Source organism: Mycteria americana, chromosome 1 (assembly GCF_035582795.1).
Source record: "Mycteria americana isolate JAX WOST 10 ecotype Jacksonville Zoo and Gardens chromosome 1, USCA_MyAme_1.0, whole genome shotgun sequence".
In the NCBI taxonomy this organism is placed as follows: Eukaryota; Metazoa; Chordata; class Aves; order Ciconiiformes; family Ciconiidae; genus Mycteria; species Mycteria americana.
In genome coordinates this window covers 30969594-30997333 of record NC_134365.1, presented here as the reverse complement: position 1 = coordinate 30997333, position 27740 = coordinate 30969594, and the positions used below count along the sequence as shown (strand labels likewise).

The window sequence follows — 27740 nt, the reverse complement described above, 5'->3', positions numbered from 1 at the left end:
ACCACAGGAAAGCATAAGGTTTCACACAGTAAGCGTGACAAGTGTTAAGTCAACTTATTTAAAAAATCTAGCTAACATTCAATATTATAGTCCGGATATCATGGGATAACGTAAAGGTCAAACATTATCTTAGAAGGTCACAAGAGGCCCATGAAAGATTATTGTTCTTACAACCTCCTGGCTTTGCAAGGTATTTTAAATATGTTACAATAAACATATGTCAACTATACTAACAGCCCCCTTCAATTCTCAAAGGTGTGCATGCTGTTCCTATGAAGTAGTGGTTATATGGACCTAGAACAATCTATACTTGTCACAAGTTTTACAAAGAAATCACAGCTCACATTGAGGAAAATGTAGCAAACAACAAAGTCAGCGTTTCACGTTCTATGGAAGCTATTCCTATTTTAATCAGAAACCTGAAACTGTCTCATCATAAGCTGTTTAGAACAATGAAACAAGTCTCTGATTCTGTCTCATGGATTCAGCTAAGCAATTATCAATTAAGGATACAGAGTATAATTTGTAATTAAGTTTTCCCCTTTAATGTTAAACAGATAAGCCTTTGAACTCAAGGAAAGTGCAAACTAATACAAATATGCTGTAGAAAAAATACTACTGTCAGTGTCCTATAGGACTGAGGAACACACTGTGCATGATCGCACATTCAAGTACCTTCCAACAGTATCTCTTTACTAAGGTCAAGCTCAGCACCAGTTTAAAAACAGACTGTTCTGCAGGTGAAGGGGATCTTATGCAGACGCAAACATCACAGCAGGCCTTCTGGGTGTACAGGATGCTATTATGTTTTGCTTGCTGACAATATACTTCCCTTTATATAGCAAGACCACACTTCTCTCATTACAGATGCCCTAGTTCTTGAAACATCAAAGTTATTGTTCTGAGAATGCCACTAATTTGTCCCTTAAAGCAAACATATAAAACAACACATAACACAAGAAATATGCTCACTAGGTATCTCTTTTGTGCCTTAAGATATACACTATTAAGTACCGAAACCCTAAATGGCATTATGCTATGGATCTTGGTTTTAAGTGAACTATAATTTTAAGTTTTTACCTCTACCTTTTTCCCTAGTCCAAATTTCTGTTTATATTCTACTTTTTTACATTTCACAAAGGTAGCCATAAAAGAAGATGCCTACACTACCAGGGAAAATCTGAGCTGAGTGGCTATAGCAGGCTAGATCATTCTGCTCCACATTGGCAGAGGAGACAGGTCAAGTTTGAATCAATTTAAGTTCTATTTATGAAATAAATGAAAAAGATTCTTGTAGATTCTTCCTACATCAAGTCATTAAATTACAACTATGACACTAAAATTTGTAGTTAGCCCCTCTCTTTGCTTTCAGTTTCTATTATTAATTCTTTTGCCTTCATTTTAGGCATCTTTTATACTTTATTCCTGACACATTTCTCTCTGATTTACAGTCAAAATGTTGACCCTGTCCCTTATGAATGAATCCGGTCAGACTTAATTGAAAATTTAACAAGTGAGCAAACAATTACTTGTGTACTTTTCCAGGCTCCTCTTCTCACTTGGGAACTGCTCTCCATATACATTTGCAAAGCAGTTCCCTTTACTATACAGTACGTTAAACATGACCCAATGTTCAGCCATCTGCATGCAGGCTGCCACCCACCCCACTGACTGTTTCACCATACACATCTGCCTGAATCTACTCATTGTTTCTGCTTTAGAGAATTTACAGTCTAGTTATAAAACCCAAATGCAATCTTACCATTCTCCGTACATTCAGCTATTAAGATAACAGGCTTCCAATGCATGACGGGGTCTTTTAGATGCTGTTGTAAGACAAATATCTACAGAATAAGAGGTTTTTAGAAACTCCACTTCTGTGCTATAAAACCAATTAAAACCAGCATAATGCATATCCTAAACACTAACTGGTAATGTTGACTTGTAACTTTGAAAGGGTATAGCAATTATGTCTCATATCTCAACAGTTCCATTGCTGAAATTCCATTTGATGTAGTCAAACAGAATAATTCAGGTTGGAAGGGACCTCTGGGAGTCATCTGCTTCAACAGATGGCCAAAACAGATGCAACTGCAAAGCTAGATGAGGGTGTTTGGGCTTTGTCTAGTCAAGTTTTGAATACATCCAAGGATGGAGGTTTCACGGTCTCTCTGGGTAATGACTTAGCCATTCTGATGGTGCATTTTTTTTTCCTTATATCTGGTCAGAATGTCCCTTGCTGCAATTGTGAGCATTGTCTCTCATCCCTTTGCTGTGCACCTCTGAGAAGAGTTTGACTCCATTTCTCTGTAGCTAATCAACAGATAGACAGTTGACAACAGCAGTAAGGTCCCCTCTCAGATGAACAAATATATATGCATATATTTAAAGCTAAATTTTGTTCAGTTGCATTTTCCAGGAGCAGCTGATTGCACATAAAAAACTAATGTTACATTCATGAATACAGCCTAATATAATTTCCCTAGAAAATACAGTGATGATAAGGTTAATTATCATTTTAAACCTGATAATTTGCCATTCCCTTGTTTTTGCCTTTGCTAACAGGCTGAAAAACCAGAAAACAAGGCCAAGACTCTGCTTATTACATGCAAAAATATTCATGTCCACAATATACTCAGCACAGGTCAAGACCCATGGTTTTTCTTCCAACTTCACCAATTAGACTGGAAATAAATATTTTTGATGTGTAAGCAGAATTCACTTTGTCAGCATATGTATAGTTCATTGAAAGATTCCTAGAAGTAACATTCTGCAGTTAATATTTATGGTTGCTTATAATACAACTGACTAAACTGGCTTAGGGGAAGATATTACTAAAAGATATGAAGTCAGCTGTGGCAGTATTTAAACTATAATTTGTCCAAAAACACACTGCGTGAAATATCCTGTATAATAAAATATCACCTCAGTATTTCCCAGATTGTACACAAACTAAAAGCAGCCTAACTGCACAAAAAGCTAAAATGTATTTAGATCTCTTCTTGCGTACTCAAAAACTACAGAACCAGCTTCATTTGTTTAATAGCTTATGTCTAGGACTTTAAAAAAATAAAATAAAAATTATCAAGCTTCATCGCTGAAGAAAAATCTACTGCATTCTAGGTTTCAAGCATTGCTGAATCATATTACAACATCCTACATACATTTCTCTGTTAAAGCTTTCATACTATTGCAGGTAAGAGAACTTAGCATTGGAATATGCAAGCCTACATGTTAAGGAACTGGATTTCTTTGAAAGAGAATGGTTTCATATGGAGAAGAAAGGGTAAGCTGATCTCCAGAGTTGAGTCTCTCCTGAGTCTCCTGAGACTCTCCTGAGTCTCCATCTCAAGTAAAGCAATATAAAAGGTAAGATCTTAATCTAGTGAGAAGTTTATCTTAACCTAAATCTAGTATTTCATCAATTCAGCACTCAGAATTTCATCAGTTCAGTGGAACCTAAGTTGAAGTACTTTGATACATATCTTCTTTAGGAATCACAGTTGGTGCATTGGCTTCCTCACAAGTCCTTTACCTTCAAGGAAAGGAAATTACTTTCAACAAACTATCAGTTTACTTTCAGTTTAACAATCCTCTAAAGCTTCAGGCTATCTGTTCAGCAGATTGAGTACACCTTCAAAAATTATGGTCCATCTATACTTATCATAATCAAAAATACACTTGACATTTTTGTGCAAGGATAACCATACAAATACCCATGACTTTTTTTATCCTATACCATCACAGATGTTCAGTCTGAATTTACTTAAGAAGGAGGTGTCTAGTCTGAATACCCTGTAGGGAATGAGCATTGGAATTCCCCGTTAGTTGCTGAAACAATCGTATTTCGTGCCTCTTCCAGCAATGAAGGACTGTGTAGACTATTTCACTGACTTGTAAAACCTTTCCAAGCTCTACGTACCTACAAGCAATGCCAGTCATAAATAACCAGTAATTACTTCTCAGCAGTTGGAAATGTACTGAAAAAAATATATCAAATATTACCCTATCACAGTTGTCAAATTTTCTTAAGGTTAAAGAAAAAAAAGTTTAGGAAAAATATACTGTTACCTTTCTGTACATACATCGCAGCAGGCATTTATATCACCAGGTTCTGCTGAAAGCAAAGCAAGTTCCTAGCATCTAAATTATAAATATTTCAAAAGGTAAAAGTGACATTTTTCTAAACCAAGGCAGGTTTCAAGCTCCTTTTGCTCAACATGACCTTCGCAGGGCAGTCAGCCATCACGCTGGCAGGCAGAGCGCTACAGCATCCCAGCCAGCTTTCCAGCCAATCAAATCATGGCTGTAATTAAGACCCAGGATCTCCAGCATCGTACGACTGCCCATCATCAAGAACAGCAGAAAAAACTATTCTATGCTGTTCCTTTTTCTGTTGAATAGAGGCAGGTAAAAGTTATTTCATTTGTCAGAACAGTTTTTTTCCCCCCTTCCCATATGCCTGATCAGTAAAATGTGAAGTAAAACAAACGAATCGAATGAATACATAAATTTGGTTTTGAGATTGAAAATTACTGTTAGCAGTCCTCCTTCAGCAGAACATAGGTCCTCCTTATGTATTAATTAGCTGCTAACACCTTATCTGAACATCTTACAATTTAAAGATTACAACAGAACCAGTTTTTCTCCCATCTTTCTTGCTTTTCAAAGAATCAGACATATATATATTTGGATGAAGCTTCAAATGTAACTTGTTTTTTATTATTCACATCCTAATCTGGTTGAGTTGCAACATAACCGTAACTTGCAGTTATTCCAGTGTAAATACAGATGGGCCAAGAAGAAAAATACTTAAAACAAGGAGTACTGATCAGTAGATAATCCTGTATAAAGCAGCTTTAATCTTGATGTTATGGAATTGGTACTGAAGTTGGTAAGATCACAATTTCCCTCCACTTTCACTAGAATATGTCTTAGTGAAATTTTATGCTACTTATCTCAGAGTAAATTCAACCAAACATCACAGACTGTGCATCTGATTTTAATTATTTTTGTCAAGTCCCTCAATGCTGCATTTTAAATGAAAAGCAAAGGCTACATGCAACAAAAAAAAAAAAAAAAACCAAAAAAAACCCCCAAAACTAACAGCAAAAGACACAGTAATAGTGATTTACAGTTTTTCCAAGTGGTACCCTTCAGTCACTATAAGAGCAATACCTCAGATGAGATCTGATGGAATTATCTTATGAATAGTCATTAAGATTAAACTATGTTCTAACTATAGGAATTCACATTTTAAACAGAATTTCTGACAACCACACTGATGTCCATAAATTTATTCAAGGGATGCTAACTAGAATTAAAAAACTGATTCAGGTAATGGTCTTCTGTTATTAAATCTCAACATTTGCTTTTAGAGCCAAAATTAGTGATCTTACAGCAAGGTTCCAGATCCACTTATATCCTACCAAGTACCTGACGTAGATTTAATAATTTTATCTGACATACGTTGCTGCAATAGAATGATAATTTCTTCTTTTTTAATTACCAATTGGCCACATTCTGGTTTATGTAAGCTTAATGTTCACCTTTGTCCGATCAGCTTAACTCCGTAATCAATGAAGTGGTTTTTAAGTGAACTTGCAATGTAGTATTCTAATGGATACTCTAATAAATATTCAACAAGCACCAATTTGTTTCTTAATTCAATAGCAAGGTACTTAATTCAATAGCAAGGCTGATAAAATCAAAATCAACCAGAATATGAAGTTCTCACTGGCACCACTTATGACAATACATTACTCTTCCCGATCAACTAACACCTCTTTCATAAATGGCCTAGGCCATCTAACTGACTTCCACATCACTCACTTTTTAGAAAGGAAAAATATATTTATTTTTAATTCTCCAAATTGCAATTTGACCACTAAAGAATCTGTAAGCCATAACATTCATATATGTTACTTTTTGGCCTGAAGATTCTAGACAGACTCTCTCCAGCAATGATTCTTGCAATCAAATCTTGTAAAATTCCTACTCATACCCATAGACTTTAAATTAAATAACCATAACTTTAACAACAACAACTTCTTTCTTCCACAACTGCTAAGTTTCCACAGTATTACAATAACTGCCTACTTAAACCCATCCTGAGCACTTCATAATAAAACTGGGGATCATGTACGGTATCTGAAAACTTTCTTTAGAAAATGGATTTTACTTTATAAATACAAGATGCAAGTCTGTCTTTCTTCAATAGTATTAACACATTCATATATAGTATGAGATCTACTCTAAGAATAGACTGTAACACCAATAATAAAAGTAGAACTACATATTTGATTTTTATCAGGAAAAGACATGAGGGGTTTTTTTTCCCAGCTAAAAGAACAGAATAGGAAAGGATTTTCTGAGGTCACTGAGGCACAGAAAGTAAAGTGATTATTTAGCTTCTGTGTCAGCACAACCTCCTTTGCAGTGTCCTACCTGCCAGAAGACAGATGACTTGGTACAGGGACCTAAGTACAAACAAAAATAGAATAGAAATTGGAAGATTTAAGAAGGTCAGGCAGAGGTATTTGTAAAATGTGGTACAGTACTTTAGTGAAAAAGAAGCTTTCTTAAAAATAATGCAAGAACCATTAAATATCTATTCATGTTACATGTATCAGAATTTAGTAGGAAGTGTTTTCATAATTACAACTACTGATTTAAATTCAAGGCAGTTCCTTCAACAAGTACCTTCCTACTGATTTTTATTTTACTAGGCTAGTCTTATTAATGAAATTCCAATTAGCGATGGTTTATGAATAGTATGTATTCACTTTGCACCATCTGAGAACTCCTTTGTTTCCATCAACTGAACAGGACCGCATTCCTTCAAAATTTGGATTATTCAGATTTGTGTGAATAGGCTGGAACTTTTTGAACCATCACATAAAATCATCACAGCAACTACCTTTTCCAATTCTCATTTCTGAACAGATGTCAGTGAGGGATACAGCAGCAAAGACAATCTCATGCACAGTACTTGGATTCTTCCTCCAGAGTGCTGATTTGCACTGGATTTTTCAGAGCTCAAACACATACAATCTTACACAAAAATACTTAGCAGTTACCAAAAGTAAGGGAGTTTGCTGCAAGGCCTGAACATAATCTTATGGTCAGAGGAAGCAGTGACAGAAGCTACTTAACACCCTTCATCAGGATAGAAGATAGGAAGTAAAGGGGTTTTTTTAAATGTCAAGGAATTTTCTATGTAAAAAGTTGGGTTTGTTCTTAAAGCAATTATGCTTTTATATAAGAACTCATAAGAAGCTGACAAAATATACAACATTTATTTCCTTATTATTATAGTTGACCTTTAAAAACATGTTTTTAAACATACTGCCCATTTTCATTTAGCTATTACAGTTCAAAACTTTAGCAGCATGTTACCATTCAGAATGTACAGAAAAACAGCATTGGTTCTAAATCTTTTTCCAGATTACATTAGCATAGCTATTTTTATTTAACACATAAGCACACATTCTAAATTAGAAATGGAGGGACACCTGGCAACCTACCCAGCAAGTAGATTCCTGCTCTCAGTCACACCTTGGAGAAGGTGTTCTCTCTATTACAGAAGTAACATAACCTCCAAAGGCTAAAGCTAGTATCTGTGAATATTTACAGCCTTGAAATTTCACCATTCAAAAATCTAACAACCCTATTTATATTGCAGTCATTGTTAACTCCTTTGTTAAAAACCCATTAACCAAGTAAAGAACAAGGCAATGTCCAAACTTTTATTTATCTACAAAAACATTTTAAATGTCTGAATCAATACTATTGTGTCTTCAATTCAAAACTTACTTAAATTTTGTCATATCAATAAAATACCCATTCTACATACATACACTGATTTTGCAATCCTCTACATGTTGCAACAACTTTTTTCTACATTAAGACAGGAATTTTGGAATAAAAAGAGAGCAAGATTTTACATTCAAGATATAAGGTTTTCAGCAGAGACAAGCAAAATGAATTCTAGAGCTATAAATCACTCTTTGGCAACATCTTTTTACAACAACACCTGCATTTGTACACAGCAGAAACCAAATTATGTATAGGTAAGTTGGCAAAAGTGTCCATGAGTACTCAATAGAAGAGCATTATCTCCCTTAGTACCAGGAAGTGCAGCTGCAGTATGTATTCCCAAGGACCTGCACGAGCGCTGCAGCCCACGCTGGGATGCATACTGCTACAGCTACAATGCTGTTGGCATTCAAACTTTACAAAGTAAAACCAGCTGGGAGAAACCTGTTCATCCTATAACTCATTCTGCAATATCTGATAAAGTTCTACGTAACTGTTGGGATCTACCTCAGCAGAGCTCTTACAAAACAAAATGCCTGTTTCACCACAAAGGTTATTGAAAGATCAAGGTCCGCCTGGCAAAAATATGCATTCATTTATCTTTTGAAGGCAACCTCATGTGCCACATGACTATGTTCTCTCTTTGAAGATAAATAAATGCATTTCCAAAACAAAGAAAATAACACACTTTTTTTTGCATCTGTTTAAGAGATGCAAAGGTAGTATTCTGGAACATGTAATAATGGAAAATATTTAATTTATTGAAAAAATATTCCTGTTTTGATTTTTAATTTATTAAGTCCCAGTAATATAGCAGTATCTGAATTAAGCACTCAAGCAAGTGATCAAATTAAGGATGATATTAATTTCCCTTCGTTCTGAATCAACTTACAATTTTAAGTTCAAAAGTTATAACATGTAACATTGAGCTCTCTTAATTCTGGTATCAATAAGGATGAGTTCAAGCTAAAAGGGAAAACATTAACTTAAAACATCTAAAAAGTTGAGGTAAGATTTAACTATTTGTAAAACACTAAACTGCAAGTAAACAAATCATTCTTTCCTACCAACTTATTCTCTCCATTGGTTTTATCTAATCTCTAATTTTATACTTTTAAGGACTTATGCCATTCTAAATATTATGTCTAAAACAAGGTACATGCACGTGTGCACACAGTGACTCATTTCACAGCTATAGTTGTGATGCATAGTTACATCTACATCAGATGCAGAGACACGACACAAGTTTCCTAAACATGCAGTGTTCATTTAATACTTTAACCAGGCATAAACACCACCAAGTGCTTGGGGACAGAGTGCTCATTTGTAATCAAAGTCAGCAAATAACACAAATATATATGTTTATCAAGAACTAGACTGGATGAGAGAGGAAAAACTTTTGGATCTGCAAGCAGTATCACAAGCATAATCACAGGCTGATTGATCCTCTCTTGGGGTGTCCCAGGCCACCAAGACCAACTCATCTCTTTGCTCCAAGGTTTGGCTGTTGGTCATCTACTTACACTGGACTTTGCGAGTTGCGGTCTAAACAATCCCTTTTAAGAGTTGTGATAGAAACAGCACCTATCCAGAATGACACAGTATTTCTGATGGTATGAAGAAAGCAAAGAGCTTCGATGGCCCTGGTCAAGCTGCCATGAAGGAATATTTGACCTCAGCTCTTGTTCTGCAAAAGACCACCTTCCCACAATCTCATAGCTATTTTCTATGACTTGGCAAAGAGGAGACAGTGGATAAGTGTTAAGCAGCCAAGTACGATATGAAAGAAGGTTTACGTATCCATCTGCCTATCTCAGTCACACCAACACTTTCTCAACTGAATTTCTGACAGGAACAGAAAAAGCAGCAGCTGATGGGAGACTGGCCTTCCCTGTTCATGCCTTGCCTAAATCAGCCAAATCCTCTGAGGACCACCAAATAAAATTCATGCATACACATAGCATATCTATTCACTAGCAAATTACAGAAATCATAGTTAAACAATCGAAATGAAAAGGATAAAAATATTATCCCATTTACACAATAAAAGCCTCATGTACCAAAAGTTAAGTCTCAAACTCACATGGGTACAAAATCACATCCAGATACTATATCCTGCAAGTCTTTACAACAGAATTAAAAACTTTACATTACAATAAGCTAGTACAGCAAAGCTGCTTCTAACAAACCCGTATCATGAAGTACTTAACAACTTAGAAGTTGTTGCTGATACATAAAACAGCCTTCAATATTTTCATATCATAACTATTCAATAGATTATTTTTACATTGTTTAACTTCATCTGTATTGTTCTTAAAGTGCTTTTTGAATTCTCTAGTCTCTGTGTACTTCCCCAAAGATTAAGAAAAACCTCAGTACAGTGCATAAATACAGTGTGACTTCTTCCATGTGGGTGTCCATAAGCTACACCAATAACAGGCAAAATTTTCAAAACATACAAAAAAAACACAGCATCTAAAATATTAGTTATCATGCCCAAACACGCAGCAAAGTGAAAGCAATCAATGCAGATGGCTCAGATGGTACCATGAACCTCCAAGAATTATAATAAGAATGAAACTCTCCATTCTGTTTTCTGATCAGACAACATGCTCATCTTCTGTTCAGTCTATTAATTACTAATCAGTTACATTCACTGTTTTAAACAATCACCAGAGCATGACTTGGGCAGAGGGATGCACACACAGGCAGAATCAAATTTTACAAGCAGTCATTAAGTGACCTGAAATTGGAGTCCTTTTGCAACATTAGGTGTTGCAAACATGAATAAATTCATATTTGTAGCTAGACCATTTACAGAAAATTTTACAAGCCAGACAATAAGACAGACCATAAAGTAAATTTTAAGTTTCTAACAAAAGAAGACTACATGAGAGAGTTTGCTTTAAGAGCTGGTAGTGAAAATTGTCATACAAGTTACCACTACAGTGAAGAGGTAGGCAAAAAAATGGGACAATTAGAAGAGATATATGACAAAAAGGAAGCCAGATAATATAGCTTCCAAAGACAGTTCTCTTAAAATCTACATATTGTGCATTTCACTTACAAAACTAAAACCTTAAGCTTAAACTATTCAAGCATGTAGTATGAGATGTATTATATCATTGTGTCAGTTATGCACACTTTGACATTCCATTTCTACATTACATTAAGGCTGAAATAGAGTTTCTGTCCTCTGTTAGTATTGAATATTTTCAACAGCGAAACACTGCCACCTTTTGGCTTTGATACATAGACCTCCCCATTACAATTGTAGCACTTTTTTTTTTTTTTTTTGCTACATTTGTCCTTTATGGATACAGTTGAATTCTTGTGATCTTAGCTAAAATTTTATTCAGTAGCCAGATTTCTCCAGAAAAAAAAAAAAGTTACTATTAATTGGTAAAGAAACACTACTTTTCTCAGAAATATGAGTGCGTAGCCAAGCAACTTAAAAAGTATACCCCATTAAGCCACATAATGTTTTATCTATTTTCTCCCTTTCCCTCACAGCTCTTTTTTCTTGACAGTTTTGTTACACATATATACTGTATCACATAATATCTTACACTACATTCCTTTCAAGAAAAACTTGGTAATGCATTCTTTGAACATCTGAGTTTTGAAAACTGATTACAAGAATAACAATAATGCATTATTAAAAATTTTATGTTCCTTGTTCATATATATACTTACAGTATTCTAGATGAAATATTAAATACTGATAGCTCAACATTTATATAAGCATGTATTGAAATGTATGCAAAATTACTTACACCAATGACACAATGTCCCCACGTTGTACATCATAATTTCGAATGCTCCAGTGGTTTAAGAGTACTACATCAGATGCTTGTCTTCCTCCAGGATTCAAAGAAGGCTGAGAGAGGGGGGGAAAAACAGCTTTAGATCTACATTTCCTTTATGAATCTTCCACCTGACTCTCATTCCATCAACAGGTGAAATCCATTAAAATCAGTAAAAATGTACCCACCTACTATAAGATGACCAAGAATCTGTTGTATTCTGGGAAACATATTTATTTATTAAATGCTATGTTAAATGTCATTAATTTATGGCAACCTGTAGTTCACATCTTTCAATGCACTACTGCATGCAAAATAAATTACAGAGGATACATACTTACAGCAAACCTGATGACAAGAAGTGATTACCTTTACTGCATATCATTTAACATTAAAAACAAAGGAGAACCAAGAACACTAATTCCCAGAAAAAGCAAACTTTCTGCAGGCATCTTACTGCCTATGCAGGCATAACGCACTAAAAATGAAATACGTAATTGTAACAATACTAATCTCAGCACTCCTTGCAAAGGGAAAAAAAAAACAAACCCTACACCTACAGCATATACTGACACTGCCAGTAAATGTTGGCCTTCCATAAGAGGATACAAAGAAGCATGAACTCTCACAGAACCATACAGTGAAATGAGGCTGTTCACTAACCTCAACATTAAAAAACCCAAGTAATTAATTAGTACAGAGTATTAGGAGGTACACAGAAAAATACTTAATTATTTTGTGTGACATACTACAACACCAGTGTACCTAGTTAATGCTGGCTCTGAGTTAACCCATCAGAAATGGCAGAGGAAGGAAGTAGCCCATCACAGTACTGTTCTTCACTGGTTTTTGCAGGTGTTATTTAAATACAAATACTCCTCTTATTAGACAGAAAGTATTTAAGAGTAATCCAGACTAAAGGCTTTTGATAGCTTATTTCTCAATAAGCTTTTTCAGTCTCTTCAAATACAATTATAGTATCTCCAAGTTGGCCAACAGATGACCTCTAATTTAGACTCTAGAGTTAGGTGACATATTTAATAAAGTACAGTATTGAGACTAGGCAGCCCCTCATTTATTGGTATGATAGCTGCAATACTTGCTAAAATTTGATGTTTTGTAGAAGAGGTATTCAGTGTTCACCTTACAGTATAACTTGGCCCTCAGTAGTGTCCACCCAGATGTTCACTTCTGAGATTCCCCTCCCCAGACTGATTGTACCTTTGATGAGCAAACCAATGCGGGTATAGAACTGAAATCACCTGTTCTCAATGCAAGTAATTACACAGTGCTAAATTTCATTGGATTTTTATTTAGTATAACTATGCTTGCAAACCAGGATGGATACTTAGTGTTTCTTTTTAACTTTAACAGCTATTTAGAAGTGCTTATTTCTCTTTACTACAGTTTCCTCAATCGTATTTTCTTTGCTAGCCAGATCAGTTGATAAAGACCTTTTTCAAATGGGACTTGTGAAAAACTAGCTTTTTAACATGCAGCAAAAAGGAACATGCTGGGGTCCTGAGTAGGTGTAATTCACATAAACAGTATGGAATATGACAGTTCAAAAGAATAAATAGGGGTGGGGGGAGGGAAAGGACACAATATGTTTAGCTAAACAGGAAATGAGGCTAGTTACATTTTGAGCTGTGGACTTGTCATGGCTTAACCCCAGTCAGCAACTAAGCACCACACAGCTGCTCCCCCCTGGTGGGATGGGGGAGAGAATCAGGGAAGAAAAAAAAAAAAGTGGGTTGAGATAAAGCCAGTTTAATAGGACAGCAAAGGAAAAGGAAATAATAATAATAATAATAACAACAATAACAATAATAATAATAATGATAAAAGAACATACAAAACAAGTGATGCACAATGCAGTTGCTCACCACCCGCTCACCGATGCCCAGCCCGTCCCTGAGCAGTGATCGCTGCCCCCCGGCCAACTCCCCCCAGTTTATATACTGAGCATGACCTCATATGGTATGGAATAGCCCTTTGGCCAGTTGGGGTCGGCTGTCCTGGCTGTGTCCCCTCCCAGCTTCTCGCTGGCAGGGCATGAGAAGCTGAAAAGTCCTTGACTAGTGTAAGCATTACTTAGCAACAACTAAAACACCAGTGTGTTATCACATTATTCTCACGCTAAATCCAAAACACAGCACCATACCAGCTGCTAGGAAGAAAATTAACTCTATCCCAGCCGAAACCAGGACAGTATCCACCCCTTATTCTGGACCATCTATGTCATGCCCAGGTCCTACACTTTCCAATACATTCCAATTAATCACCACCACCACCTTTCCTGTCTTTTGATATATACACACAGAGATATCATTCCCTTAGTCTATGGGCCATCCCTCTAAAATGTCCATTGAGTTCATTTAGTCCATGACTTTGGGTTCCATCTGTCATAACAGCTTTTCAAGGCAGGAGAGATGGTGTGCGGTGTTGGATTGTTGCATGCTGAAGCCAGTTCTGGTTCCATCACTGCTGCACTTTGCTTGGTTCCATCAAAGTTCATTCTTCATTAATCTGGGTGACTCTCACTGAAATACCATTGATACGGCGTGTAGCAACCAGCAAAGTGATGACATACAGTATTATATAGCAATTAACATCATACAATTCAGTTCATTGGCTATTTTCACCCAAAATCAAATCCCCTTGAGGTACACAGCAGACTTCCCCATCCTTTTGCATTACCCACCAAGTGCACCCAGGTCCTTGAGCAAAAGCAATCCCAAAATGGGCTTGCCTTTGCCCTAGGCAGGAGTAACCCAGATTGTCTTCCCCAGCATATTTTTTATGTGCACTACAGGCACTTTATCCCCTTCTACAGTACGTAGAAGTTTTGATTGGGCAGGGCCAGCTCGATTGGCAGATCCCCTAGTGTTGACTAACCAGGTGGCCTTTGCTAAATGTGTATCCCAATGTTTGAACATTCCGTCACCCATTGCTCGCAGTGTAGTCTTTAACAGTCCATTGTATTGTTCAATTTTCCCGAAGGCTGGTGCATGATAGGGGATGTGATATACCCACTCAATGCCATGCTCTTTGGCCCAGGTGTCTATGAGGTTGTTTCGAAAATGAGTCCCGTTGTCTGACTCAATTCTCTCTGGGGTGCCATGTCGCCATAGGACTTGCTTTTCAAGGCCACGGATAGCGTTCCGGGCAGTGGCATGGGGTACAGGATATGTTTCCAGCCATCCGGTGGTTGCTTCCACCATTGTAAGTACATGGTGCTTGCCTTGGTGGGTTTGTGGGAGTGTGATATAATCGATCTGCCAGGCCTCCCCATATTTATATTTAAGCCATCGTCCTCCATACCACACAGGCTTTAACAGCTTGGCTTGCTTGATTGCAGTGCATGTTTCACATTCATGGATAACCTGTGCAATAGTGTCCATGGTCAAGTCCACCCCTCGATCACAAGCCCACCTATATGTTGCACCTCTTCCTTCATGGCCTGAGGTGTCATGGGCCCACCAAGCTATAAATAATTCACCCTTATCTTGCCAGTCCAGATCCACCTGAGCCACTTCAATCTGAGCAGCCTGATCCACCTGCTGGTTGTTTTGATGTTCCTCAGTGGCCTGACTCTTGGGTACGTGAGCATCTGCGTGATGTACTTTTACAACCAGGTTCTCTACCCAGGCAGCAATATCTTGCCACAATGCTGCAGCCCAGATGGGTTTGCGTCTGTGCTGCCAGTTGTTCTGCTTCCATTGCTGCAACCACCCCCACAGGGCATTTGCCACCACCCATAAATCAGTATAGAGATAGAGCACTGGCCACTTTTCTCATTCAGCAATGCCTAAAGCCTACAATACAACAGGATCCATCAGTGAACAGGTCATATTGCTTCTCATTTTCTGGCAGTTTATTATACAGTGGGGCCTCTCAGGCACACATCACCTCCTCCGCTGGTGATATTCCAAAATCTTTGCCTTCTGGCCAGTCCATGATCACTTCCAAGATTCCTGGGTGACTAGGGCTTCCTATTGGAGCCCGTTGTATGATCAGTGCAACCCACTTACTCCACGTAGCATCAGTTGCATGGTGTGTACAGGGGACCCTCCCTTTGAACATCCAGCCCAGCACCACTAGTCAGGGCGCCAGGAGGAGCTGTGCTTCAGTTCCAACCACTTCTGAAGCAGCTTGAACCCCTTCATATGCTGCCAATATCTCTTTTTCAGTTGGAGTATAGCGGGCCTCGGATCCTCTGTATCCCCGACTCCAAAACCCTAGGGGTCGACCTCGAGTCTCCCCTGGTGCTTTCTGCCAGAGGCTCCAGGTAGGGCCATTCCCCCTGACTGCAATGTAGAGCACATTTTTTACATCTTGCCCTGCCTGGACTGGCCCAAGGGCTACTGCACAAACTATCTCCCGTTTAATTTGTTCAAAGGCTTGTCATTGCTCAGGGCCCCATTTGAAATTGTTCTTCATCTGGGTCACTTGATACAAAGGGCTTACAATCAGACTGTAGTTTGGACTAGGCATTCTCCAAAAACCCCCAACGCCTAAGAAAGCTGGTGTTTCCTTTTTGCTAGTTGGTGGAGACATGGCTGTTATTTTGTTGATTACATCCATTGGGATCTGACGACGTCCATCTTGCCATTTTATTCCTAAAAACTGGATCTCTTGTGCTGGTCCCTTGACCTTACTTTGTTTTACGGCAAAACCGGCTTTCAGGAGGATTTGGACTACTTTCTTCTCTTTCTCAAAAACTGCTTCTCCTATGTTGCTCCACACGATGATGTCATCAGTATATTGCAGATGTTCCGGAGCCTCACCCTGTTCCAGTGCAGTCTGGATCAGTCCACGGCAAATGGTAGGGCTGTTTTTCCACCCCTGGGGCAATCGATTCCAAGTGTACTGAACGCCCCTCCAAGTGAAAGCAAACTGTGGCCCGCACTCTGCTGCCAAAGGGATTGAGAAAAACGCATTAGCAATATCAGTTGTGGCACACCACTTGGCTGCTTTTGACTCCAGTTCATATGAAGTTCTAGCATGTCCGGCACAGCAGCACTCAGTGGAGGTGTGACTTCATTCAGGCCATGATCATCTACTGTTAGTCTCCACGCTCCATTAGACTTTTGCACTGCCCATGTGGGACTGTTAAAGGGTGACCGAGTCTTACTGATTACTCCTTGGCTCTCCAGTCGACAAATCACCTTATGGATAGGAATCAGGGAGTCTCGGTTGGTACGATATTGCCACCGGTGCACCACTGTGGTGACGATCAGCACCAGTTGTTCTTCAACCCTCAGCAACCCCACAACAGAAAGGTCCTCTGAGAGACCAGGCAAGGTGGACAGCTGTCTAATTTCCTCCGTCTCCAAGGCAGCTATACCAAAAGCCCACCAGTCCCCTTTTGGGTCCTTGAAATACCCTCTCCTGAGGTTGCCAAGGATGCACAGAGCCTCTGGGCCAGTCACAATGGGGTGCTTTTGCCACTCATTCCCAGTTAGGCTCACTTCAGTCTCCAATACAGTTGGCTGTTGGGATCCCCCTGTCAATCCAGAAATACAAATGGGGTCTGCCCCTATATAGCTTGATGGCATTAGGGTACACTGTACGCCAGTGTCCACTAGAGTCGTATACTCCTGTGGATCTGATGCCATGCCATTGAATCCACACAGTCCAATAAACCCGATTGTCCCTTTCCTCCACGTGGCTGGAGGCAGGGCCCTTCTAGTCCTGGTTATAGTATTCGTTACTTACTACTTGTAGATATGAGTCAGGAGTCCCTTCATTAAGATCAGAAGTAAAACCAGCCCTTCTACTCTGTCTGGGGACCTGCCCACTGGAAACTGGAGCAGCAATTTTCCTGGAAGAACCCCCTTTTGTGACTGTTTTTCCTTGCAACTCACGTACCCATGCCTCTAGGGTCGAGGTAGATTTTCCATCCCACTTCCTCATGTCCTCTCCATGGTCACGTAGGTAAAACCATAGGGTGGCCCGTGGTGTGTACCCACTGTATCCTCTCTCTTGAGCAGAGGAACGCTTACTCCTAATAGCCGAGATACTGGTTCGTACAGGTGAGGAGCAGGACATATCCTCTTTGAATCATTGGAACAGTTGGGGCAGTTTCTTGCCTAGCAGGCCCGGCAGTTTCTCCACAGCCAAGATGCAAGCCCGTAGGGAGGAAGAGAAACATTTTTCATATTGTCGGAGTTGGCCAGCCAATTCATCCACCATTTGTCCCTCTCCATCTTTCCAGGTATTACTCCCAATGAGTTGGCCAGCCAATTCATCCACTGTTTGCCCCTCTCCATCTTTCCAGGTCATTACTGCCAATGAGTTGGCATATGACAGTGTGCTCTATACAAACTTTCGCCACATGGGTTGCGTGCACTTGACTTCAACTAGATCTTTGGATAACTGCTCGTTGTCCAGGTTGCCATAGATCACCTTCAGCACGGCTAATTCCCTCAGGTACTGGATACCTTTCTCCATGGTGGTCCATTTCCTGGGGCGATATATAACATCTTCCTTGAAGTGATACCTTTCCTTCACACTTGACAGGAGTCACCTCCAGAGGCTGAGGACTTGTGCCCCTTTTCCAATTGCTTTGTCAATGTCCCCTTCCCTAGAAAGGGATCCCAGCTGCTTGGCTTCCTTACCCTCTAATTCCAGGTTACTGGTCCCATTATCCCAGCATCAGAGCAACGAGGTGACAATGTGCTCGCCTGGACGACGGCTGAAATCCTTTCACATATCTCACAGCTCACTCAGGGATAGGGATTGGGTGGTTACAGTCTCGTTTATGAGTTCTTCCTCTCCATCCGAGGAAGAGGAGAAACGCTCCTGCTGACTTCTGCCTCGGGGGCAAATGGAGAATTTTTCCTCTTCCTCCTCCTGTTCTCATGATGGCCCTGCTTTAGAGTAGTCTGCCTCCTCGCTGGCGGGGCAGTATGCTTCTTCCTCCTGCTCCCTCTTAGGAGAAGCTTCTTCATCCCCTACTAAACAAGCTGACTTTCATTTCCAAGATTTCTTCTTGTGTATGGGGGTGACTGATACCAGCACAGGTTGGTTCTCTTGTTTAGCTACAGAGCCTGTCGCCAGGGTTGGAGTAGCCACAGTGCCTGTCGCCAGAGTTTGAGTAGCCGCAGTGCCTGTTGCCGGGGTTTGAGTAGCTGTAGTATTCTTACATAGTTATTTAACCCTAAGCAAGACCTGACAGACATTCAGGAAACAGCAATAGGAACATGCTGGTTTGAACATCCCAAGGATGTTCAAAATTCTGAAGAGCTATTGTAATTAGCCTGGAGGAGAAGGGGAAGATGGAGGAAAGTGTCTCCCCCATAAGTTGGCTCTCTGAGGACAAAAAGTAAAAAGTGTAATTATTAATAATTTCCGATAGATGGCTCCCGAAGTACAGAGGTGACAGCAATGCTGAGTACAAATACTAGATTGATCTCACAACCAATAATTTTATCATACCATAAGCCAGTGTTACACAGTACAGCAAAGCAATAACCTTAATCCACCTCTCAGAGGTGATAAACAGCACATCAATACTAATAAACAGGATATATGGCAAGTAAGGAGTTACATAACACAACTCTGAGAACAAGCACAATAACTTTTACAGCAAATAAATCAACATTGTGACCAGTGACCACTAAACTAATATAATGAATGCTTATAACAAATTTGTTTTAACACGCTCTGGTCAGATCTGTCGTCATCTCAACCCTTCGTGCCCCACATTGGGCACCAAAAAGGACTGTCATGGTTTAGCCCCAGTTGGCAACTAAGCACCACATAGCCGCTTGCTCACCCTCCCCCACCCCCCAGTGGGATGGGGGAGAGAATTGGAGGGAAAAAAAAAAAAAAAACCAAAACAACCCCCATGGGTTGAGATAAAGACAGTTTAATAGGACAGCAAAGGAAAATAAAATAATAATAATAATAATAATGATAAAAGAATATACAAAACAAGTGATGCACAATGCAGTTGCTCACCACCCGCTCACCGATGCCCAGCCCGTCCCTGAGCAGCGATCGCTGCCCCCAGCCAACTCCCCCCAGTTTATATACTGAGCATGACCTCATATGGTATGGAATAGCCCTTTGGCCAGCTGGGGTCGGCTGTCCTGGCTGTTCCCCCCTCCCAGCTTCTCGCTGGCAGGGCATGAGAAGTTGAAAGGTCCTTGACTAATGTAAGCACTATTTAGCAACAACTAAAACATCAGTTTGTTATCAACATTATTCTCACGCTAAATCCAAAACACAGCACCATACCAGCTGCTAGGAAGAAAATTAACTCTATCCCAGCTGAAACCAGGATGAGACTATAGGGCAAATTTCTAGTCAAGTAAATCTGCAGATCAAAGCAGATCACATTAAAATCCACAGAAATATGGTCCAAGGCTAAGCTGTAAGTACATTAACACTCATCGTTATTTTATTTACTAGAGTCTATGCATTGCAAGAGCCAGATAAATGAAAACTAGAAGCTAATGAGCACATATTTGATTATTATTTTTTTAATCAGGATTTTCCAGAATGATTTTCCACCTTCATAGCATCTTCCACCAAAGGATAGTATCTTTACATACAAATTCTTTACAAACAAATTCACAAACAATTCACAGTCATATTCATTTTACCAAATGCAGGCACATATGGGCCAGAAGCTAAGAATGGTTCTAGACATTAGACAAAGAAGCAGATCTTACAAAGCAGGAAGCATACATATGGTATATTCTCACAAAGTAAACTGCTTGGTACTCAGTTTCTACCTTAGTATCTACCTTAAAGGGCCGAAAGAGAGGGTCAAAACAAACGGAAATGTTAAACCCGTTGTTCCAAGAGATAATGTATTTCACAGCTGATAATTAGAAAATATTTACCTGCGTGTTCACAAACTTTTCCTTGCAACTAAATCTGTATCAGCCTCATCTTACAGAGAAATACACCAGGTAGTTACAGTATTGCCCTAGTTGCATTATCCCAGTTGACTCCTACTGTTTTCTGTATTTAAACAAAGGAAATGCTTTATAGTATAAATACATTTAGAAATTGCATAATCTTTTTAATTTAAAGCACTCTACATGTAATACTGTATTGCTTGCTATTTTAAACAATACATTGCTCATGTGGTTTTGACATACAGAGCGGATATCCAACTCATTACACATTAGAATTATGCTTGAGAGAAATATGACAATGTAGAATATTTTTTTCTCTTTCCCACAAAACAACCTGACATATTCAAAATGCACAGACAAAAATACTCATTTAGTAGAAGAAATGTAAGGAAAACTAGAAGGAGACAACTTTCATTTTACATCAACAATTACAGTTTTCCATTTTAAAAAATCATCTAAATTCTTCAGCAAGTCTCTGTCTAACATAAATAACAAAAATTGTGATTCCATAACAAAAAGTGTAGAAAGAATTTAATAAAGTGTGTTCGAGACAACTTATTCCCCATGACATTTTTATTAGTAGTAAGGTCTCTGGTCTAGCAAAACAAAAATACAGCTTCTGAAAAAGTAGTCAACAAATAGGCTCACAAGGGCTCTTTATTTTTATAAGAAACAAAATAATATAGGGGCTTCTTTCTTCCCCTAGCTTGAAGCATTATAACTTGTTTGCCAAAGTTCTTGGCATAATAGCCTGCTACAAATGAGACACACAGGTCTTCTAATTAGAACTGTGGTGCAGAAGTCACAAAATATTCACTCTTTCCAATTACTAACTAATCTAATTCTAAAAGCATGCAAATTGTGATCCCCAGCCATATGATGAAGCCTCACAGGACATGAGGTTCCATAAGTAGGAGGGTAAAAGCATGCCCTTTTACTATAAATAATGATTAACTTGATAGTTGTTATGCTGCTAGTGAATACCAGAAGGTCACAACTTACTTGCTTATAGCTTAGGGAACAAAAAGAATATTCACATGAGCTTACAGGCTTAGGTACAGTAATCCTAATAATAAAGTTAGGAGAAACTGCCACAGAATAATTACAACTGCTATTATGCATAATGGAATAGAACATTCAATAATGTTTGCTGCTGAAACAAGTGTGCTTCGTCAGAGATCGCTGGTCAGGCTACTTGCTATAATCCTTGGTATTGAACTGTTTGCAATAGAACTTGCATATAAAGTTGCACATACGCTCTCATCTTCCATCTCATTTGAAAACAGTCCATTTGATTTAATGAATTTACAAATTTATATATCCATGGGGGGTTCCCTTTTCCACATCATTACATATGAAAAGTGCATAATACCAGACAAGCAATGAAACTCAATAGAAAAAAAAAAAACGGATATCAAGATGTAAAAAAGATGTCCATATGATAGCAAACATGTTAAAATATACATCCAGCATTACAAGAGGAGTCACAAAAGATCCACAACAGCCAATTAAGACATCACATTACCAGTTATTTGTCACTTACATTTAATGTTGTAAACAGATTACAACTCACTTGAAACCCACTATTAACAAAATGCTAGATGAGCACATCAATCTGTAAAATCCTAAGCAACAAAAACCACTTCATGTGAGGATTCAAAAAACAGTAATTTTGAAAAGAAAAAAGGTGATGAAACAATTAAAAAGATGTTAAAATTACAAACTGCAATAGTTCACTGTTATTCCCCATAGGTTAGAGTTAATATTCATATATACTGAAGTCAGCACAAGTGAAAGAATTATGACAGGTGGCTTAAAGCACTGTAGAAACACAAAATCAGCTTGAGACAATGAAATGCACGAAGTCTGTCTTAATTGACTGGGAATGAATCAGAAGATTTCTATTTTCATTAGAACCTTTATGCAGTATGCTTGCCAGGGTGTCAAAAAGTATTACCATCGTCAGTAACTATGAACCAGCAGTAAGGCTGGTCCAAAACAAAAACAGAAAGGGGGAGGAAGAGAGAGCATGTGCAACAGAGAGCAAGAGTAGGAGAGCAAGCATGACACACAGAGATTTATTCCTTGCTTCTTGTCAGAACTTTTAATTTCAGGTTTCTGCTGGTTTTGGCTGGGAAAGACTGAATTTTATTCATAGTAGCTAGTATGGGGCTATGTTTCGGATTTGTGCTGGAAACAGTGTTGATAACACAGGGATGTTTTCGTTATTGCTGAGCAGTGCTTACACAGAGTCAAGGCCTTCTCTGCTCCTCACACTGCCCCATCAGTGAACAGGCTGGGGTGCACAAGAAGCTGGGAGGGGACACAGCTGGGACAGCTGACCCCAACTGACCACAGGGATATTCCAGACCATACGAAGCCATGCTCAGCATACAAAGCTGGGGCAAGAAGAAGGAGGTGGTGGACGTTTGGAGTGATGGTGTAACCGTTATGTGTGATGGAGCCCTGCTTTCCTGGAGATGGCTGAACACCTGCCTGCCCATGGGAAGTAGTAAATAAATTCCTTGTTTTGCTTTGCTTGCAAAAGCCGATTTTGCACAGCTTTTGCTTTACCTATTAAACTGTCTTTATCTCAACCCACAAGTTTTCTCACCTTTACCCTTCTGATTCTCTCCCCCATCCCACCAGGGGGGAGTGAGCGAGTGGCTGTGTGGGGCTTAGTTACCGGCTGGGGTTAAACCACGACGAGGCTCAGCAGGAGCCACAATGATGAGTACACAAAGCCAGTTAGATGTTTTAGAGGTCTATTACAAACACATTCTTGGGAATCATGCTATGATATCTTGAAATTGAGACAATAAGGTATCATTGGAAGCATGCAATTGATATATGACCATGCAATTGATATATGATATATGGATATATGACCACATGATGACTGAACTTCACTCTCCCTCATACCCATAACATTCAGCTACATTCAACATAGATTGCTCTTCAGAGAACACAGTAACTAGATGGAATTGCAACGCGATAACCAGTGCTTCTTCAAGCTACTCTGCAAGAGAGGGATATATTCCTTATAATTATGATCCTGTCAGACTTAGTTAGGTGCCTAATAAATCTTGGCAAGGAAATTAGTATCTCATTAAAAGCACTAGGAAGTTTTTTTTCTAGTCTGAAAAACATCCATAGGCATAGAAGTTTACAGAGATAAAATTTTACAGACACTAGGATGTCAGTAAAATTAGAAACGTCAGCTTTCAAGCTACCCATACTTCAATCAACAGAAGGAATGTTTAGTCAACAGACACATCGAGGGAAGAGCTTAGATTTTAATCACCCCCTGAATATATATTGCTTTCCCTAGCCACTATGAAGAGTGCATATCCTTCTTTGTCAGATTGAATAAATCTGAACAAGTAACTGTAGTGTTTTTCAAATCTTCCATGGATAAACCACAGTTAACTATATGCCCTTCAAGTGAGTACAGAAGCAACACTCCAGAACAATACCAGAGCACTCCCTAACACTTGAGACTTTGACTTCAGAGGAAACATTAAAACTGAGGTCTTGACCAGAGGGGCTCAACAGACTTGTGGAGCAGGGAAATCCAGAAAATTTCTTTCCAGTTACTAAGGTAAAACTATCCAAACAAGAATGGATGTCAAACAGAACATGATGTCAGAGGCAGAAAAGACCAAACAATGAAAGGCTAAAAAAACAACCCCTCAAAAATTAAATGCTCAGGTCATGCTCACTAGTAAAAAACAAACAAACAAACAAACAAACAAAAAAAAAAAGCCAAAAAAACCCCCACCAAAACCATAAAATTCAAGATGCATCTGTATCTTGAATGCTGTATGTGGCTCTAGATCCCAACAGAGGCAAAAAATGGGGAGATGGAAAGTGGGTGAGTTGTATTCTTCTCGCTGATTTTGTATTTATACAGATGCTGTGTTATATATTTGAATTTCTCCTGTCTGAAGATACTAAAAGGGAATGAAACTGTTTTTCCCAGTTTCCCATTCTTCTCCTCCTTTGTAGAGCAAATTTCTGGCTCTGCAACTGTAAACCCTGAGATTCTCCTACCTTTGGTCATCAATGATATTCAGAATAACATTCATGAAAAGGGCAAAGGTAACTTATGTTGCACCTAACTCCTGGTCTTGGATTGTAGAATTACTGAGTACGATGATTTTACTTTGGTCTCTGTCCTTGAGGTGAGAACTGCCTTCTAGACCAGATGAGGTTTCTTGACAGAGGTTAAACACCAGATTACAGACTGCCACAAAAGGCACAATGCTACCTTGCCATTCCCTCCTCCCCACCCCATGCTTTTCTATAGCATTAAGCACAAATCAGCCAAGCCCAGGTTCTAGCCCAGCTTTCGTCTGCATGAACGCTGCACAGTTCAAACTCCAGCAGCTGGTCTTTGTTGCTGTGAAACCTCTCTTCAAGGTTCTGAGCTTACTCAGATAATCAGAAAAGAGGGCTTGGCATCTGAGAATCAAATCCTTAGTCTCTGCTAATTGGAATGTTGCAACATTGGAAGAAAATAAATTATAGTTATCAGTGGTGATGCACAGCAATAGGAGGTGCATATGATTTCAAATGCAAAGTAATAATACAAAAATTGGCTAGCTACATTACAACATATATTTTTCAAGTCCCAACAAAAGAGAAAACAAAGTAGCTGTTCACTATCATGAGTATTTATCTTCTAAATGTTACACAGCCTATTTATATTTATTTGGTTACACTGTATAAACATTCAGTATAAGCAAAGTAAAAACAGTGAACTGATACTTATGTCCTGATAAGCATAGGCATTAATATTAGGTTCATGCCATTTTTAAGTATTCTTCACTGAAATGGTGCCATACTTGTTCATTAGTAAGAGCAAGTATAGCAAGAACCAGTTTTGCCTTACAGTTACTATAATACAGCTACTAAAAATTAATAAAGCCTCTTTGTGAGTCATCAATTTAATCCCAAGAGACAAAAGAAATCTTTATTTCTAAATGACTAGGAAGATATCAAAAAAATATAACTTTATCACTACTTATCTATATATTTTCCCTTTACTGAGACAGAATTTTGGCACGTTTTGTTCTCAAAAGCTTTTCTTTTCACATCATAAAGGTATATGTTTAATAAAGTCGAAATTAAACTATTCCCTACTACAATGTGGTCATTTAATAACAATTGAAAAAAAGATTTTTTTCCACCTTGCTATTGTCAGTGGACAGTCACTTTTTAATTTCCTGACACACAAAAGATATTTCCAACAATACCTGCATTGATGCTCCTTCCACCCTTGCTACACAGGCAACTCTATCCAGGAAAGTCACCGTTACCGGAACAGCAACAAAGAAACTTTTAAAAAAGGCTTTAATGTATCTCTTCCCCAAACCTTGAGCCTGTGCCATAATCTGAAAAATATGAAGAAAATGGAAAAAAAAGGTTGTTATAAAACAAATTTTAAGTAAAACAACATTGTAGCAATCCAACAAGGAGCAGTGAAGAATAAATTAATATTACCTGTTAGGGTCTCCCAATATTCACAGTGAAAAAAACCAAATGTGTACGTAAGAATGAAAAAGAACAGAAATCTTCATCAGAATTTAAAAGTCTACTCTACAGAAGAGAGCTTGATAATTGACATTTACCTTTTAGCTAATTTGACCATTTCTTGTGTTCCGGTGCTAGCAGAAGCACTTGATAAAAATGACTCAATGATAACAGTTCAGCTAAGCAAGAAGCAAACTAATATAACCAGACAAAATCTAATTACGTATTTCTGAAAAAAACACCAAGTAGATTGAAATAACCAATTACAGAGCATTCAGTTGGAGTTTACAACCAAAATCTGGTCACCAGCAGTGTTCCTCAGGGTTCAATTCTAGGCCCAGTTCTGTTCAATTATTTGTCAACAATCTGGACGCAGGAGTTGAATGCACCGTTAGCAAGTTTGCTGATGACACCAAACTGCGAGGTGCTGTTGACTCTCTTGAGGGACAGGAGGCCTTGCAGAGGGATCTAGATAGATTGGAGCATTGGGCTATGATTAATGGAATGAAATTTAACAAGTCCAAATGCTGGATTCTGCACCTAGGACGGAGTAATGCCAGGCACAAGTATAAATTGGGAGAGAAGTGGGTGGAGAGCAGCCCTGCAGAAAGGGATCAAGTAATAGAAGGAGAAAACAGACTGTGCCCTGAACTTTTGAGTCTTTCAGTGTGTTTATATTCAAGAACACAGAATTATTTTTCAACCAAAATAATGGAAAACATAAATACAAGCAGTTCCGTTCAATCCTCTTACAGACAGAATATTTAGAATTTCACTATTGTGAAATCATTTTTTCTATGTTGCATTTTCAGAAATATGAGAGTGATGAACTATTTGTATGCAAAATACAAATTCAAATCACTCTGATGGAATAGTACTAAAAGCAGTATTTCTGTCACAGATATGGCTACTTAATTCCATAAAGGATTACACTCAAGAGAGGAAACCCAGTTCTACAAAGTAAGCCATCAGCATATTCTTCACTAAAATTCTTTATAGATATTAATAGCTTTGCAATGACAAGATCTGTCTTCTAAAAGACAGGGACAAATTTACTACTACTTCTGGCATTCACCTTCACAAGGTTTTAAATCTCTTTTGGTTTTTTTTTTTGAAGTGGAAATACTTCACCATCATCTATAACTTTGCTCATAACACAAGTTCAACTAGTAAAAAGACTAAACGTACTTAATGCTTGTAATTAGATTATATTTTCTTTCTGCACGTTTCATGAAAAGATTTTCAATTTGCATCAACAGCTTTCATAAAGAATCTGAAATAGGCTGTGAAACAGAACAAAAACCTCAACAATTCAAGACAAATGTTAAAACAGTTTACTTTCAGCTTATTGTTTAAGAACTCATTATTGGAACCAATCCACCAAAAGAGACTATTGCCCCAATTGGCACAGATTTACCTTTTATTCCACATAAAAATAGAATCTCTAAAAATCAGGCTTTTGTCTACCATTTACCAACTGTACCATTTTTTACACCTTCTCTCAACCCATTGATTCTGAACTTCACCTCTCGATTTTTCTGGCTGGAATTCTACTCCTCTGCTATGAGGTCTGGCGTATCTCAGACCTCCTCCACTCTAACAGCAATGTCAGCCTCAAAACACGTTTTTGAGACCTTCCCCACAAACATATCCACAATATTCTCTACAGTCACTCTTTGAACTGAAAGACATTGCCTGACAGATG

General features: G+C 38.4%; 1 protein-coding gene across 5 annotated transcripts in view; it reads right to left on the bottom strand.

Moving 5' to 3' along the window:
* The window catches only part of IMMP2L (inner mitochondrial membrane peptidase subunit 2), a 496621-nt gene that overhangs the window by 459353 nt on the left and 9528 nt on the right, over nt 1-27740 (bottom strand). For 4 of the 5 annotated variants that reach the window (XM_075493958.1, XM_075493984.1, XM_075493975.1 and 1 more), the window contains exons 2-3: nt 25759-25896; nt 11595-11698 (exon numbers count right to left, since the gene is read on the bottom strand). In XM_075493958.1, coding sequence (XP_075350073.1) covers nt 11595-11698; nt 25759-25893 — 239 coding nt within the window. In that variant the 5' untranslated portion in view covers nt 25894-25896. Of the gene's footprint in view, nt 1-11594; nt 11699-25758; nt 25897-27223; nt 27308-27740 lie in introns of those variants that run through there. The other variant, XM_075493967.1, reaches the window with a different exon arrangement.